The sequence below is a fragment of the Leopardus geoffroyi genome, chromosome A3 (assembly GCF_018350155.1).
Source record: "Leopardus geoffroyi isolate Oge1 chromosome A3, O.geoffroyi_Oge1_pat1.0, whole genome shotgun sequence".
NCBI lineage: Eukaryota > Metazoa > Chordata > Mammalia > Carnivora > Felidae > Leopardus > Leopardus geoffroyi.
In genome coordinates, this window is record NC_059336.1 from 86,547,660 (window position 1) to 86,564,722 (window position 17,063).

Consider the following 17,063-nt stretch of genomic DNA (forward strand, 5'->3'; position numbering starts at 1 on the left):
TTCTTAAAAATTCTAGAATACACGTTATTTTTTTATCTTGAGAGAGTGGGGAAGGAGCAAAGAGAGAAAGAGAGAATCACAAGCAGGCTTCTCTCACAAACCATGAGATCGTGACCTGAACCAAAATCGAGAGTTGGATGATTAACCAACTGAGCCACCCAGGCGCCCCTGGTATAAACATTTTAAAAGCAAAAGTCGTACTACTTTCGAATTTCCCCATATCACTATACAAGCCTTGGAATTCCTCTATTTTATGCTCAAAGGCTTATACCAACAGCCACCTGGGCTTCCTTTATCATACTGCACCTGTCTGCTTTCATCTCCAAAGCCAGGAAAGTGTCCTTAGATTTGAGATCTGTGAGGAAGAGAAGACATGTGGGTCATTTGGGTTTGTTGCTGTGTATATGTAGCCATAGGAGCTTGGCTTCTGGCCATGCAGGTTGTGCCCTGTATAATAACCCTAGAGGCCACGGTAACATAGGCCTCAATGTGAATCACACCCCCTGAAGTTGTGCACCATAATACCCTGTGGTACAGGGTATGGTCTGGGACTTTTCCTGCTGTTTTAGAGTTTTGGCTAAAGCCTCAAAGTCAAGGACATTGGATAATAAGGGCTCCAACATTTTAAAGTGATTAGAGACAACCCTGTGGACTTCCTAAAAGACGCAGAAAAATGGTGACCACCCCCTCAACTCATCCTGGCAGGCCAACTGAAAATCATTTCATTTCATTTATTTATTTATTTATTTATTTATTTATTTATAGCATATTTTTTGTAATGTTTTATTGATTTTTGAGAGAGAGTGGGGCGGGGAGGGGGAGAGACAAAGGAGACACAGAATCTGAAGCAGGCTTCAGGCTCTGAGTGGTCAGCACGGAGCCCAATGTGGAGCTCAAACTCACAAACCATGAGATCATGACCTGAGCCGAAGTCGGATGCTTAACTGACTGAGCCACCCAGATGCCCCTGAAAATCATATTTTAAGGCCCCAGGGTGTCCACAAGGAGTGTGATGTCTCATCTACTGGCTGTAGGCTTCCTGAACTATAGGAACTCTGGGTCTGCCTCTCCAGTTACTTGGGTAAAACATGGTGAGGGAGTCTTTGGAGTATCCCCAGGAGTTTGGGGGGTGAAGCCTAAAGATAGGAGGCTATCTAGAGCCTCCCACAATGGCACAGCAAAGAGGGAAGGAATAGGGGACCAGCTTGCACTCCTGACATTTGGAGGGACAAGGATGCAGGACTTGCCATGGAACAAGGAGATGCTGCAGAAGTGAGCCAGGTTGAACTCCTGCTCACGAGGGTCCCCAGGAGGGCAAGGGGCTCCAGCTTGCTGCGTGGGTTATACCACCAGTGGCAGAAGGTGAGGGGAGTGGGTTGCAAGAGTGAGTGAAAGCAGGGCTCAGCAAACTCATCTGTAAAGGGCCAGAGAGGATATATTTTAGTCTTCCTAACCATATAGTGTCTACCACAACCACCCAACCCTGCCATTATAGAGCAAAAGCAGGCATGAGCAATACATAAATATATGGGTATAACTGTGTCCCAATACAACTTTATTTACGGACACTGCCATTTTCGTTTCATCTAACTTCATGTCATTAAATATTACTGATTTTTTTCCAGACATCAAAAAATGGAAAAACCATGCTTCTCTGCTGCTCAGATTTGCCCCGTAGGCCATTGTTTGCCAATGCCCTGAGCAAGAGGGTGTGTCACCCTGGACAGGAACAGGGCAGAGAGCCACGGGCAGCCCCAGCCAAGGAAAAGGATGCTGCACCTTGATCCCAAAGCCCCTCCTTCTGCCCCAGCCATAGGAGGCAGGTGTAGAAAGAGGAGGCTGGCTTCTGAGCCCAACCTAGGGAAAGGAGGGAAGCTCTCTGGTAGACGGAAAATGGAAGGTGTAAAGACTTAGCTAGATTTCTTACCACTGGAGAGGACTGTGGGAAATACGATCATGTTTAAAGCTGAAGGAGACCAGAAAGTGACGGCACCTGCAGGCATTTCATCAAGGAGGTGGGAAGATCACAAGGACCATAGTTAAGCCCTTTCCTGAACTCTTACCTTATCTTACTGAACTGAGTCTATTCAAAACAATGGTTGCAGATATTTTAACAATTCCCTTTACTAGCTACTCCGAACTTAACCCCTTGTGTCGTCGTTCTTAGCAGATTTAAATAAATTAAAAAAAATTTTTTTTGAGAGAGAGAAACCGAGAGTAAGCAGGGGAGGGGCAGAGACAGAAGGAGACAGAATCCAAAGCAGGCTCCAGGCTCTGAGCTGTCAGCAGAGCCTGACCCGGGGCTTCAACCCATGAACTATGAGGATCATGACCTGAGCTGAAGTCAGACACTTAACTAACTGAGCCACCCAGGTTCCCCACCCAATTTATTATTTTTTAAGTAAACTTTTTATTCTTTTTTTTTTTTTTTTTACTGTCCTAAATTGTTTATTAGGTAAGAATTTTACAAACATTACTTACATTAGCAGTAATGGCGGACCTGGAGAGTACTGTGTCTTCTCCATGCCACACGGTGAGAACCACCAAGAACATGGTGGAATTTGTGGCCCTTTTCAAGGCCACATTCTTTTTTTTTTTTTTTTTTTTTTTTTTAACATTTATTCATTTTTGAGAAACAGAGAGAGAATGTGAGCAGGGGAGGGGCAGAGAGAGAGGGAGACCCAGAATCCGAAGGAGGCTCCAGGCTCCGAGCTGTCAGCACAGAGCCCGACGCAGGGCTCGGACCCACGAACTGCAAGATCACGACCTGAGCCGAAGTCAGACGCTCAACCAACTGAGCCACTCAGGCGCCCCTCCAAGGGCACATTCTTATGGCCAGGACATGGCAGCCCTCACAGCTCCCTGTGCTTGTGGACTGGTTTGGTGATTCACTGGGCGTCAGGATTTTTTCTGATAGCTTCACGGAATGGATCAATGAGAATGACCTCAAAGAATCTGTACGTGGAATCTTCACCAACCCGGGACAAATTCAAGACTCTCAGAGCCCCACAGTGGCATCTAGCTCACTCCTCTGTGACAGACTGAAGGCTTCAGGCAAACTTCAGCTGGTCAACACCGTGATGGACAGGCTTGCCATGGGAGGCGCCCTGAGGAACTGGGTATCTGCGGCCACTGCGTCGCACACGAATATGATATGTGACATAACCTTGTTTGGCCTTGTACCCCAGTCTGTGAGCTTTATTGAGCCGGACTGGGTGGGTGGCCCTGTGGAGCACAGAGAGCTGGCATTACTGCCAGCAGCACACTCTGAGAAGAAAACGCATCGCGTGGGACTGCTTCTTCCTCCATAGCTCCTGGATGTCATAGTAAGCGCCCATCTTGGCTTGCCTTTGAGCTGATTGCTGCCAGCAGAGAGAAAGCGGTAAACTTTTTATCCCAAAGTCCTATTAGATTTACAGAAAAGTTGCAAAGACAGTACAAATTGTTTCTATCTGTCCCTTAATCGGCTTCCCCTGTTGATAGCGTTTTATGTTACAATTATACATTTGCCAAAAGTAAGGAACCAGTATTACTAATTATTATAACTAAGGAACCAACATTAACAAAACTCCTCCATGGTTTATTTGGATTTCACTACTTTTTCTTTAATTCTTTTTCTGTTCCAGGATCCTATCCAGATATATTACATTTTCTCGTCATAGCTCCTAACATCTTCTGGCCTGTGACAGTTTGTCAGACTTCCCTTGTTTTGGTGACTTGGTGACTTTTACCAGCTTTGAAGAGTGCTGGTCAAATATTTTGTAGAATGTCCCTCAGTGGGAATTTGTATGATATTATTCTCTTGGTTAGACTGGGGTTATGGGTTTTGGAGAGGAAGACCACAGAGGTCAAATACCCTTCTTATCACATCATGTCACGGTTGTCACAACAGTGTCATAACATACTGCTGTTGATGTTAACTTTGATCCTCTGGCTGAGGTGGTGTTTGTCAGGTTTTTCCACTGCAAAGTTACTCTTTCCATCTTCCCTTTCCAACACTATGTTGTCCATAGACAACATTCAAAGTGTGTGGAATTAAGCTCTACTTTGGAGGCAGGGGAGTCTACACAAATTAGTTGAAATTCTTCTATGTGCGATATGTCTTTTCTTCCCCCATTTATTTTTTCAATGACTTTTATATCAGTATGGGCTGATATCAGGTTGGTGCCTGTGTCTCTGTGACTTTTTTTTTTTAAGCACTTCTTTACTTTCTGGCAATACAAGGTGCTCCGAGTTCACCTTGTATATTTCCTGCCCCCAGCCCTAGAATCAGCCATTCTCTGTGGAGTCTTGGTTCCTTTCATTTAGAAACCAAGATCTGGGTGTAGTGCTGAGTGTGCTTGTCCATTTACTTTTCACTCTCTTATTCCTTCATCTTCATCTGTTCCTTCTCTACAGGTGGTTTCTCCTTAGCCGATAAGGAACAACCATATTCAAGCACTTCCCCCATTAATCCTTCTTCATCCATGTCCCCCACTGGCAAGCTCCCTAGCTCTCTTTTCATTTCCATTCAAGCTCATAGCATGGTCACATCTTATATGAATTTGAAAGGGCTACATAAAAAGAGTAATAAAGTGTCACCTCATATGCAAAATATGAAATAAATGCAAATATTAAAAATTGTCAGATAAAGCACAGCTTCGGAGCTGGTAGGCTCAAGGGAATTGTGCCATTACCACATGGTGGTGCCACCAAAGCTGGTGAGTCAAACAGAAATCAGTAATACTGAATGAGCACTTAAAATGGGCCACTCTTCTAAGTACAACTCATAACAATCTGTGATGTGGGCATTAAATGTTATCCCTGGTTTACGGATGAAGAAACAGACTCAGAAGTTCAGTGATTTGTTCAAGTTTACACAGCTAGGAAGTGATGGACAAGGAACGTAACCCTAAGCAGTTTAAACTTGTGTTCACCTCCACTCCTCAACACAAGGTATCCGTTGCCCTTTGTCAGTAAGAACGGTGCTGTTATTAACTTGTCTGAGAACTTTGGGAGTAGCTTTAGTGACTAGATTAGTTTCCTACTACTGCTATAACAAATTATCACAACTGGAATGGCTTAAAACAGCAAATTTATTCTCTTATAGTCTGGAGGTCAGATACAGTCTGATACAGGTACAGGTACATCCTGAAGCCCATTTTCACTGGACTAAAGTCAAGTTGTTAGCAAGGCTGGTTCCATCTAGAGGCTCTGAGGGGAGAATCTGTTTCCTTGTGTTTTTCACCTCTGGTGGCTACCTGAATTCTTTGGCTTCCTACATCTTCAAAGTATCACTCCAGACTTTGTTTCTGTCACCACGTTGCCGTCTTCTCTTTTCCTACATCTTTTTTTTTTAATGCCTCTTACCCATTGAGCCCATCCCCCCTCCCACAACCCCTCAGGCAACCTTCTGTTTTTTCTCCATATTTAAGAGCCTCTTATGTTTTGTCCCCCTCCCTATATTTATGTTATTTTTGCTTCCCTTTCCTTATGTTCATCTGTTTTGTATCTTAAATTCCTCATATGAGTGAAGTCATATGATATTTGTCTTTCTCAGACTAATTTCACTTAGTATAGTACCCTCTAGTTCCATCCACGTAGTTGCAAATGGCAATCTTTTGATTGCCGAGTAATACTCCATTGTATATATATACATTTTCTTTATCCATTCATCCGTCAATGGACATTTGGGCTCTTTCCATACTTTGGCTATTGTCAATAGCGCTGCTATAAACATTGGGATGCATGTGCCCCTTCGAAACAGCACACCTGTATCCCTCGGATAATTACCTAGTAGTGCAATTGCTAGGTCATAGGGTAGTTCTATTTTTAATTTTTTGAGGAACCTCCATACTGTTTTCCAGAGTGGCTGCATCAGTCTGCATTCCCATTTCCTGCATCTCTCTTGAAGCTGTGATTACGTTGGGCCCACCTGACTAATTTAGAACAGTCTTCCCATTTTAAGACCCTTAATTTAATCATCACATGTGCTAAATCCCTTTGGCTATATAAGGTATCCTTCACCGGTTCTGGGGGTTATGACATGGATGTAGGAGGCATTATTCAGCCTACCATAGTGAATACAGTGTTTTGTTTTTAATGTTTATTTACTTTGTGAGTGCACGTGCACGCTTACACAGGGAAGGGACAGAGAGAAGAGAAAGAATCCCAAGCAGGCTCTGTGCCATCAGCACAGAGCCCAACACATGGCTCAATCCTGTGAACGATGAGAGCATGACTTGAGCCAAAATTAAGAGCTGGACGCTCAACCAACTGAGCTACCCAGGTGCCCCCATTTTTTTTTTTTAAATTCACTGATATTATAGTGTAATTTTCCTTTTCTATCCTACAAACATTCTGTGATGTTATTAGTATGAGAACTGGAGGGAAAAAACATCCAAATCAATGATATTGGAATGCAAGTTAGATATAATAAGATATGGAGAAGGCTATTAATTTAAGAAGGATAAATCTTTTAAGAAAAAAAACATATAATGTAAAAAAAAAATTGGGGACCAGGTTGCTCTCCTGGGGAAAAGAACAGTGCAGCTGTGGTGCCCTTAAATTGTGGGTTATTATTTATACAAGGTCCTTGTATAAAATAGAACCACCTTGTTCTTTAAAATATATCCTTCCTTCTTTACAGCCCACTCAGTCCTCAATGCACTGCAGTCTGCCCTATTTTACTGAAATTGCTCTTGCTTGAGTTCACCTCTGACCTCCAAATGACAAATCCAATTAACATTTTTCTATCTCTTTTGATCTCTCTGTGGCATTTAAAAACTACTGACCACTTCTCAGTCTGGAAAAGGTTTCCTCTCTTAGCTTTGGTATCCCCCTTCTGTTCGTCTACGTTTGTGACTCAGTTTCCTTCATGGCTTTGTTTCTCCACCCGTCCTTGAAGTGTTGTCATTCCCAAAGGGTGTTGTAAATGTTCCTCTCATTCTGCATTCTCCTCATCCAGGACTCACTGATAGACTCACTGATGACTTTCCTCTACCAGCAGTCAAGACTTCTCTCCTGATTCATACTACTAATGGCCATCTGGACTTTACTTCAGCAGCCCATGTGCAGGCACAAGAAAGACATATTGAACTACTGTGGCTGTTTCATCTTGTGTTTTTGAACACGTATTTTAACTGGGCTAGCATTGATGAATTTTCATCAAGAAATTCTTCTAAGAAATCCTACTAACTCTATTAGGCTAATTTAATTTTTGATCAATTTCCTAGGCAATGTATTTCCAGAGATCCAGTCTTTTCTTTCTTTTTATTTTTAATGTTTATTTATTTTTGAGAAAGAGAGACAGAGCATGAGCAGGGGAGGGGCACAGAGAGAGGAAGACAACGAATCTGAAGCAGGCTCCAGGCTCTGAGCGCAGAGCCCAACACAGGGCTTGAAACCACAAACCACAAGATCATGACCTGAGCCAAAGTTAGATGCTTAACCGACTGAGCCACCCAGAAGCCCTGGGATCCAGTCTTTTCTGTATGCATTTTATAATGGAGACTTATTAGTCAATTTTTGGTTCATTTCAAATTTTACCAATGTACCTTCTGCTACTAAGTTCTCTTGTGGCTACTAAACCTACTAAATTCAAATTTCCTGAGTCAAAATTTTCATTCAAATTTTGTCAAAATTTCATTCTTCCATCAATTTTCACTGATGCGTGGTTTTAACTGATTTGAATTTTACTTGAACTGGATATTTCTACTAGTAATAGTCATTAGAAACTGAACAAAGTCTGACAGTTTATATTTAATTTTTGGTTACTCCATTAGAAAACTGTGATCAATTCCCTTCCAATAACCTAGGGTTCTCTAAAGAGTAAAAACAGAGTCTGTTCTTGGGTTAAAGGTCCTGCTCAGAAACAGGATGAGGCTGGGGAGATCAGGTAGAAATACTAATTTCACCATATGTGACTTCACCATATTCTCTCAGTGCTAGAGAACTGAGCTGCCTCGGAAGAGTATACTTGGATTCTTTTGGGCCCTCCAGACTTAACTTGCATAAAAGGTTGAGGAATTATTTGTCTTCTTCCATGTAAGCTGAGATGCTAACTGAGGCCCTCTAGACCTTACCACCCCAATATAAGGATAGATAAACTCAAGGAAAAATTCTTGTGATGGAAGGAAAAAGATCTCTGTCTCCAAATCCAGAGAGACGGGTCTAAATTATCTGCTCGCGGCTTTTCTCTGGGCCTCACTCTGGTTTTTCCCACTTGGTTTTCGATTAGGGGGTAATACTTCCCTGGCTGGTCTCTTATTAACCAGTCTCAAAGCTAGCAAAAGTAAGCCACCAAAGGGTGAATGCAAACGATAGCGTCCTGTGGGAGCCAGAGTGTCTAACTCTGGCTCTCCCTACAAGGAAGGCAGAGCTAAGTCACTGCAGGTGAGTCGGTCCACATGTGCAGAAGGCTCTGATTCCTGCATCTATCTTAGTGGGAATAATGCATCTATCTGAAATGGCTTCCCCCAGAGCAGTCCAAGTCACAGACAAGGAAGATTGTACTCTTGGTTAATGATAACTTGAAATAGAAAAAGCAAAGGAACTTCACACTGTAGAACTAGGCAGGACATATATTTAAAGACAGGTGAATCAGATGTTAAATGAATCTTCAGAAAAAGTAGGCACCTTTGGTTTTACTTATATATATTATACCATAACTCTCTGGATCCCTGGATCTTCTTTGAACCATTATCAGTTTGAATTCAGAACTGAACTCAGCCCTTTGCCAATTCTCCCTGAATGATGGATGTCAAACTCGTTAAAGCTCAAATGTTACTATTATTTTCTCAAATTTGGAGAGGAAACAGGCAGGCGGTTTCTCTCCCACAGTATAGATTTAGAAATTCTTAGGAATAACTCATTTCCCCCCAAGACTTCTGTGTGTGTGTGTGTGTACTTTTTAATGTTATTTTAATTCCAGTATAATTAATGTACAGTGTTCTATTAGTTGCAGGTGTACAGTATAGCAATTTTACAATTCTCTACATTACTCAGTGTTCATCATGGTAAGTGTACTCTTAATCCTCTTCACCTATTTCACTCAGCCCCCCACCAACCTCCCTCTGGTAATCACCAGTTACTTTTCCATAGTTAAGACTCTGGCTTTTTTGTTTGTTGTTTCTGAGACTTCTTTCTTTGTTATGTTAACGCTGGTGTCTCTTAAGGGATTTTTGTGTGTGTTTTTAAAGACTGAATATTGATGCCGGTCATATTCAAATAACATATTTTAGGAGCTCACAATAAAGTTTACAATAGCAGGGAGCTCTGTGGTTTTTCTAGCTCAATCCATATGGCCCCATTGTCTTGTATTATTTCATTTACGTCTCCATGGAACATCTAGAATGGAAAGAAGTTGTCAGGAAATAACAATGTTGGCATTGGAAACCTAGCAACCAACCAACCAAAAGTTGTCCTTTGAAACTTAAAAACATAAAACGAGGCTTGCTACTATAAAAGGTGCTTATGGAGCCCTTCAATCCTAGGAAGATCTGGCTTAAGAAATAATACAAAATATAAGTCATTTATTTTTATTAGGTCCATTTTAATAAAGTGTATAAGAGTTTACAACTCAAAAAATTATTCATAAAAACTATCAGATACAGAAGATAGATCACACGAAGAGTGCAATAACATAAATCCAATAGTCTGCAAATAAGAGGTATTGCAAAAACTGTTAAGATTGACTTTATAAATGTCTTTTTCCCTTCCTTTCCCATGTTCACAGCCCTTGAGATTGCATGCACATATTGTCTTCTGAGGTCTGAGAACTTCAGTATTCCTTATAGCTGGGTCGACTTCCTCATTCAGTCAACTCAGAATGTTTTGTCAGCAGAGGGGTTCGCCTCTTCTCCATGGAATGAGCATGGTCCTTGGCCTTTATTTGGTTTCTGTCCCCTAACAAATGGCATCAGACACTTTCTCTTTCAAAGGAACATCTTGCAGGCCTTGTGCTATCTGGTCACTGTTGCCAGTCCAACACCACACATGAGCCAAGGGTTCAGGTCAAACCCTACTGAGTTTCATCTTTGTGGATGAGACGAGCATGCTTACTGTGGAAACAGGCTGAGGCAATGGCTGATTTTCCCACCTTTATCTACAACAACTCCAGTTCTAACTCAAGAGTTGTTGGCCAATGGGACTAAATTTACTCAAGCCAGCTACCTACTGTCACCACTTGGTATTCTTTGGATGCCTTCATAAGGAGGTCTTCACACCATGGCAAAAAGCATGAGGACACACTCACACACACACACACACACACACACACACACACACACACACATCGACACAGACACACACACCCTTCTCCATTCACAATCCTCAAATAGGAGTCTTTGGTAGACTCAGAGAATACAACTGGATTTGCCATTTCAGAGTGAAAAGGCTACATTGTTTTCTCTCACTCCCAAAGTCTCATTTTAACTGACATGGTTAAAAAGCATTTCTGCAATTCCTTGCCAAAAGGAATCAGACAGATCCCTTTAACACATATATGCAGTTCTATTACAACGCAATGCAGATAATATTGACTTGATTTCAAGGACAGAACACTGTTACTATAAACTCAAAACAGTGCCACCCATACTGAGACTGCTGGGAAATAGCTCAGACTACATTTCTTACAGAATTATAAATTACGGGAATCCTGGACTAAGCCACCCGTGTGCTGGTAAGCATTTAGCCATTTTTTACAAGCTATTCCAGAGTCCCTTCACACCTAAACTTGCCCCTGCATTCTGGAGCGCATTGGGCCTGTGTTAGATCATGGTGGAGAGATGCCTTTGGGTTGTCTCCAGAGTAAAGCTGGACTTCTGCCAGCCTTCCTTCATCTGTTCTTCTAGTCCATAAGAAATGGGGAAGGTGAGCCATTTCATTCTTATTTGGAATTATTCCAGTGTGGTGAGATTATCATAGGTTAGGCTGAAGCTTAAGAAACTGTTTACAGTAACAAAGGCACATAAAAATTAACATGATCATTTGGTCCCACCTCTCTTTCATCCACTTATTGGTATGGTCATAATAGGGTAATGTTAAGTGAGGAAATGAAGGGGTGGGAACAGGTACAAGGAAGGTGAGCCAAGAAGATTTGCAGGAATAAAGAAGCAGGAAAGAGCTGTGTCTGGCTGTGTCTTAGTGATAGGATCTTGGATACCACACGTGGGAGGCCTGTTTCCTAATAAAGGTCAAGGTACAAAGGAGGCAGTAGAACAGGAAGTCGGAGAGGAGGGTGGCACCTCGGGAATCAAGACACCGCCAGTGTGGATTTTCACATCTAAGCTGAGGCAGCTAGTTGTTTGCAGCAACCTAGAAAATTTATTTTTGTAGGAAAAGAACACAAAAACAATTCCCAACCAGATACTACTTTTATTTTCAAGCATCTTGAAACCCTTAAGTGAACTTCACAAGTTTGCAAATATTCTGATGGTTTAAAAAAACAAAACAAAAAACTCCAAAACCACAAGTAGTAGTTCACAAAGGGACTGAAAAATGAAGAATTTAAATGACATGATTCCATTTAAATTCTTCATGTTTACTCCATCAGGCAGGATGGGAGGACTGGAACCCAGGAGTGACTGCAGGCATTTACAAAGCACTTCCACCTCCTCAAAAGCTGCGGTCTTTCCAGCGGCTCTCCTATGTTTCCTTTATTAAAATAACCCGGGTTCTAAATTTCTCAGCTAAAACTGCACCTGTGTGACCAGCAGCCATTCCACAGTTGACTGGCATGTGTTTTCCAATTTCAGTTCCAAAGACACAGCAGAGAATGACATCTTCCTTTATGAAAGGCACCCAATGACTCCATTCTCATGCTGGAGAATGAGTTGGCTCTCACTCTTCTCCCGTTTCCTATAAAATTTCCTATTTGATAAAATGCATACAAATTACATGATCTATGTTCTGATGACGTTTCCTTATGGTATCAAATACAGCATGATTCAATTTCTATTGTCAGATCACTCTGGCGATTATATTTATTTTAAATAAAACTGAGATCTGCGACTTTATGAGTCAGTGAAATATCCACCAAATAGCTGAAAACACTGATGTACATGTACTCTAAAACTTACTAAATCAACAACGGGCAAATAAGATGCCGATATTTTTCTTGAAAGTTTAGAAAGAAACGCCAGTCACCAGATTAAACTCAGACCTAATGTGGCCACGTGAACATGTACACACCAGTCCACACATAGGAAGTTTTCAACTCATTAATAATGAGTGAGCCCAAAATGAAATTGAGTTTAAGATCCAGGTTCCCTTAGGCTCTGCCCAGCATCTGCTTCCACATCAAATTTTGTTCATTCCACTTCCCAATCTAACAAGGACTGGGAGCCTAAAGGGTCATATGTAGCTCAAGAAACAGCTATGTTAAATATTTTCCACCACACATAGTAAAACTTCATTAATTTAATAGCGACTGTTAGTCAATTAACATAGATTCTTTAAAAGTTCATCAGTGCATGTTGTGGTTCAATGCTTTACATCTAAATATATTCTGGCTCATCGCGCTCCACTGAAATGAAAGATCACAAGTTCCCGCATTCCCTAACAAATGTGTAAAAGCAAATAACACATAAAAGTAGAAAGTACAGTATTTTGTTGACTATATATCTTCTTTTTCTCTTTAATGTTAACCTGTTGCAGTATAGTTTTTGGAAACATGCATTTGGTACTAACTCAAAGCACCCTGAGCACTCCTAATTCCCTTAATGCTAAATTTTCTAGAATTCCAGATTCAGAATGGCCTCTGGCAAGAATATTTTATCTTTATTTTTTTAAATGTTTATTTATTTTGAGAGAGAGAGAGAGAGAGAGAGAGAGGGAATGAGCAGGGGAGGGGCATAGAGGGGAGAGAGAATTCCAAGCAGGCTCTGCACTGTTAGCATGGAGCCCGATGCAGGGCTCAATCCCACGAACCTTGAGGTCATGACCTGAGCAGAAATCGAGAGTCGGACACTTAACCGACTGAGCCACCCAGGTGCCCCAGCAAGAATGTTTAACCTTTAAATGATGCATTTACCCTATACGATCCAAAGATCAGTGCAGAATTTACTAGTTATTAGCTAATAATTAATGTAATTTAGTCAAACAATTTTCATGCATCACTCAATAAAAACACAAAAGTAATTTGCATGTTTTTACATTCATTTCCTATTCAAAGAATGTATTTAGAGTCTCCACCCACAATAGATCTCCAGTGAGAATAAAAAACATTGCAAGCCCATGCTTGACAAATGATTCAACTACGTGATAAAATCACCATGATTTTATCTATTTTACCTCGAGAGCTAACATGGCTACTTGATTAGGAAGAAGTGATCAAATAACCAAAGGAAAGACATTTTGCAGGGCTATTACGGAGGTAATCCTGAATATCTGGAAGAGTGAGTGAGAGCGACCTTCTCCTTTAAGAGTTTCTGACATGGGGTGAGTGCCTCCCTGAATATTCCTATCCTCTTAGCTCCTGCTTTTGAGGCCTTTAATTGATAATGGCCAAGGGAAGAGTCTGGGGTGCAAAGTTCCATATGCATTAGCTCAAACTACTTATTCAACTGAAAAAATGATTTTGCATCAATTGTTACACAGAAAAATCAGAAATAATCACTGGGAGAAAAGCAAACTTTTAGAGGGAACATTTCGCATTCCCCGAAGTGAAAAAGACTGGTGTGGCTGAAAACTCGGTGGAAAACCACTGCTGATAGCCCTGATCCAGTGCCAATGATCAAAGTTTATCTTTTAACATGGACATTTGAAATAGGTGGAGACTACACTAGAAAAAGTCTTGAAAGTTGCCATTCATATCCTACCACCAAGACCCCTGAGCTTCAAATTTAAACAGTGTGATACCTAATCAACTGCAGTATGAGTCTAGCATTCTGGCTTGAATCTTGGATGAATTTCGAACTCTTTTACATCATTAATTTGGTTTGGTAAGTAACCCTCCCAACCTCTCCAGCTAACAGAGACATCACTAACATCTATTATTACAAGTAACAGGAAGCTTTTGGGTTGAAACATGGCCCAGCAGCTCTTTCCATTAAATTGAACTTCCTCAGCAGAAATCTTCCCATAGAGACACGAATTTCACCTTAAGGCACTATAATAAAGGGTATGAAAACAGCCGGGAATGAGTCAGATCTTTCCAGAAATAGAAGACATTTCAAAACCACAACTCAGTCACCTACCTGGCCTACTTCAACATCTACAGAGGACAGAGAATTGAAAGGTTTTCATGGCTAGCTGATTCAGCTCTTTTCTCTTCTTCCAAACTGACTTACATGTCTCAGATTTCTATTTCCTCAAGAGGCAGTGGAGAAAGAAAGCAAGGAATTGGAAAAAACAAATAAGGAAGCAAATCTAGTTTGTAGCCTAGTCTCATGATGAATTCCATAGTGACAGCATGGAGTGCTCACAGGTTTTTAAGTAGTTAATAAAATATTACTAACACCATATACCCAATGGTTAGAGCTGTAACAAGGTGCTCTTTTCTATCGTTCTGGGGGGCGGGGAGAATTATAAAGATAATTAATTTTTCAAGACCATGTACAGGGAATTTGTTAATAGCAAATAGCACATTTTGGAGAAAGAAAAATCTATTCTAAAGCCTCAGTTGCAGTAGGACTTTCCTACACATTCCAATGAATTCAATTTTGCCACAAGAAAAGAACTAAATAAAAACAGGGCTCAGATCAATTAGGTCAGGAGACAAATGCCAGTAAATGAGTGATTGTGGAGGTAGGTATAGTATGACAGGATTTACCTAAAGGAAAAATGCTCCCTGTGCACACACACATGGCACACACATACCTGTGCACTCCTGGTGATTTAAAAAGCGTGGGCATGGGAAGGCTCAACACTGTTAGACATGAGCACAGATATCTCATCTGTTTGCATTTCTATGTAGGAAAGGATCTGACACACGTTACACACCCACACTCATATGTGTGAGAGGCCAGCCTGGCTCGCACAGACTCAGAAACAGATCCAGAGAATCCTTGTAGAGTTGCTGGTTTTACAGGAATGATTAGTATCTGCAGGATCACACTTCCTTTTGATTTGCAGGATTTTTATCTTGCATTTCCTTCCAGAAATATGCCCTTTGCAAGAGCATTAAGTCAAGTCCTGAAGGGACTAATCTTGCATCCTCCAATGGACATGACTCAGAACAGAAACTGCAGGAATAAACCTTGCAGTAACATGGCCCCTTTTGGTTTGGGGTGAAGTATTTCTAGATTCAAGCAGTTTTGGGGCAAACAAAGAAAGCAGAGTTCTGGGTGGAGGTGGAGATGGAAATGCCTGGAAGTCCAGAAATCAATATAAACAAAAGAAATGAGCATAACTTAAAGGGGTTTCAGTTAAGTATCACTGCAACGGAGTTTGTTGAGCACACAAGTTCTGCTGATACGTGGAACTGAAAGATAATAATTGGTGTATTTCTTGAGATAGGCTCAGCTGGGAGTGACGTGGTAGGTACTGAGGGTGGGGTAAAGACAGACGCCTAAGGCTCAGGTTATTGCTCCTAAGGTTTCTGCTTGCCTGATTTTGAAGGAAAGGGTGCTAAAGCAAAAGGATCTGCAGGTGGCAGCTCCATAGTCCTGGAGGAAAGGGATGTGATGGAAACAGAGCCAGCTATCGACTGTTTGTTGGTCTGTGAAACAATTTTGTAGGCAGCAATGGGCTGGGCTTCTGGATTTGGCTCATCTTCTGGGCTATAGTGACGGGAATATTTGGATAAAGACTGGGGGCGGAATGGTTTGCCAGCCATGGGGCCTGAGACAGCTTCTTTCTGGGGCTGAGGTCCTTTGTTTCTGTCGTTAGGATGACCCCCAGGTTCCAGGGAGGATCCCCTGGGAGAGATGCTGTCTAGATGGTCTGCTGCTTGTACAGAATGGGAGGGGTGGTTAGACTGTTGGACAAAAGCAGCCATGGAATACTGAGCTCGGACGGGGGCATACGCTGCCCTCTCTAGGCCTGGGAGCAAAGGAACATCGTCAGTCTGGTTGAGGAGACTGGCCTGCACGGGCAACTCCTGGGAGGCGCTCTGGGCAACTGCTAATTCCTCCATGCTCTTCTTCTTGGTAAAAGGAGCTCTCAAGAACACGTCCGCCTCCTCTGGCTGGGAAGGAGCCACACTGCCCTTGGAGACAAATGGAGCTTTGGAGAAAATATCCATGTCATCAGTTGGAACCCTTGAGCTCCTGAAGGGAGCTGTGGCAAAAACATCTGGCTCCCCGAGACCATCAGTGGTCGGTTGTGTGAGGGCTTGGAACTGGTTCTTTCTTCCACCTTGGCCTGCTTTTGCTTGCTCAGTAGAGACTTCTGGCTGGGTGAATGGAATGGCTCCTCCCAGTTTCCCTTGCGGAGGCTTGCAGCTCTCATCCTCTTCTTCAGACTCCATGAGGAGAGGTCGGGACCCACTGCAGTCTAGCATGTCCCCCTCGAGATCAGTCCCTTCCTCTTCGCTGCTGTGGAATGAACTGTTGCTTGAAGGGCCATCTCGGGCCAAGTAGTCAGATTCTAAATTGTTCTGAGTTTTCATGCCAGGTACTCTGGAGGGATCTGGATACAAGGGAAGGCCTTTAACACCCGCTGAGTCTTTAAAGTGCTCTACAGTTATTACAGGACAGGGATTGGGCTCTCTCTGGAGACCTAGAAAAGCACAAAATGCAGAATTAATGCACAGATCAGTCCAACTCTCCTTGGAACATTTAACGGTCAACCCGCGGCAGAAACATTGTGGGACCAAATAATAAAGGTTGAAAATGGAAAAGGAAAAACAGAAAAATAAAAGTCAGGCAAGGAAACTGCACACAAACTGGAACACAAGCAATCACTGTATCACATTTTGGAACATGATCGGCACAATGTACAGGAAAGGAGATGAAGATGTTAGGCACACAGACATTCAGCATAACTATGAGCTGCTCCTACTCGCGGGGCCAGACACGGACACCTGCTCTACCTGGCACTGGCTCACGATGGAATGAAAACAAACCCAGTCACTCATGTCCACATACACCATGGCAGTTCTGCATTATGTAGAAGTACTGTCTGGGGACAAATGCAATTCA

General features: G+C 42.1%; 1 protein-coding gene and 1 pseudogene across 20 annotated transcripts in view; both read right to left on the reverse strand.

Moving 5' to 3' along the window:
- Positions 1–2,412: 2,412 nt before the first annotated feature.
- On the reverse strand, positions 2,413–3,376 carry LOC123579710 (annotated as a pseudogene).
- A 6,135-nt stretch (positions 3,377–9,511) lies between these two features.
- AAK1 (AP2 associated kinase 1) overlaps positions 9,512–17,063 on the reverse strand; it is a 171,003-nt gene continuing 163,451 nt past the window's right edge. For all 20 annotated transcript variants that reach the window (XM_045446335.1, XM_045446342.1, XM_045446338.1 and 17 more), the window contains one exon: positions 9,512–16,641. In XM_045446335.1, coding sequence (XP_045302291.1) covers positions 15,512–16,641 — 1,130 coding nt within the window. In that variant the 3' untranslated portion in view covers positions 9,512–15,511. The remainder of the gene's footprint in view (positions 16,642–17,063) is intronic.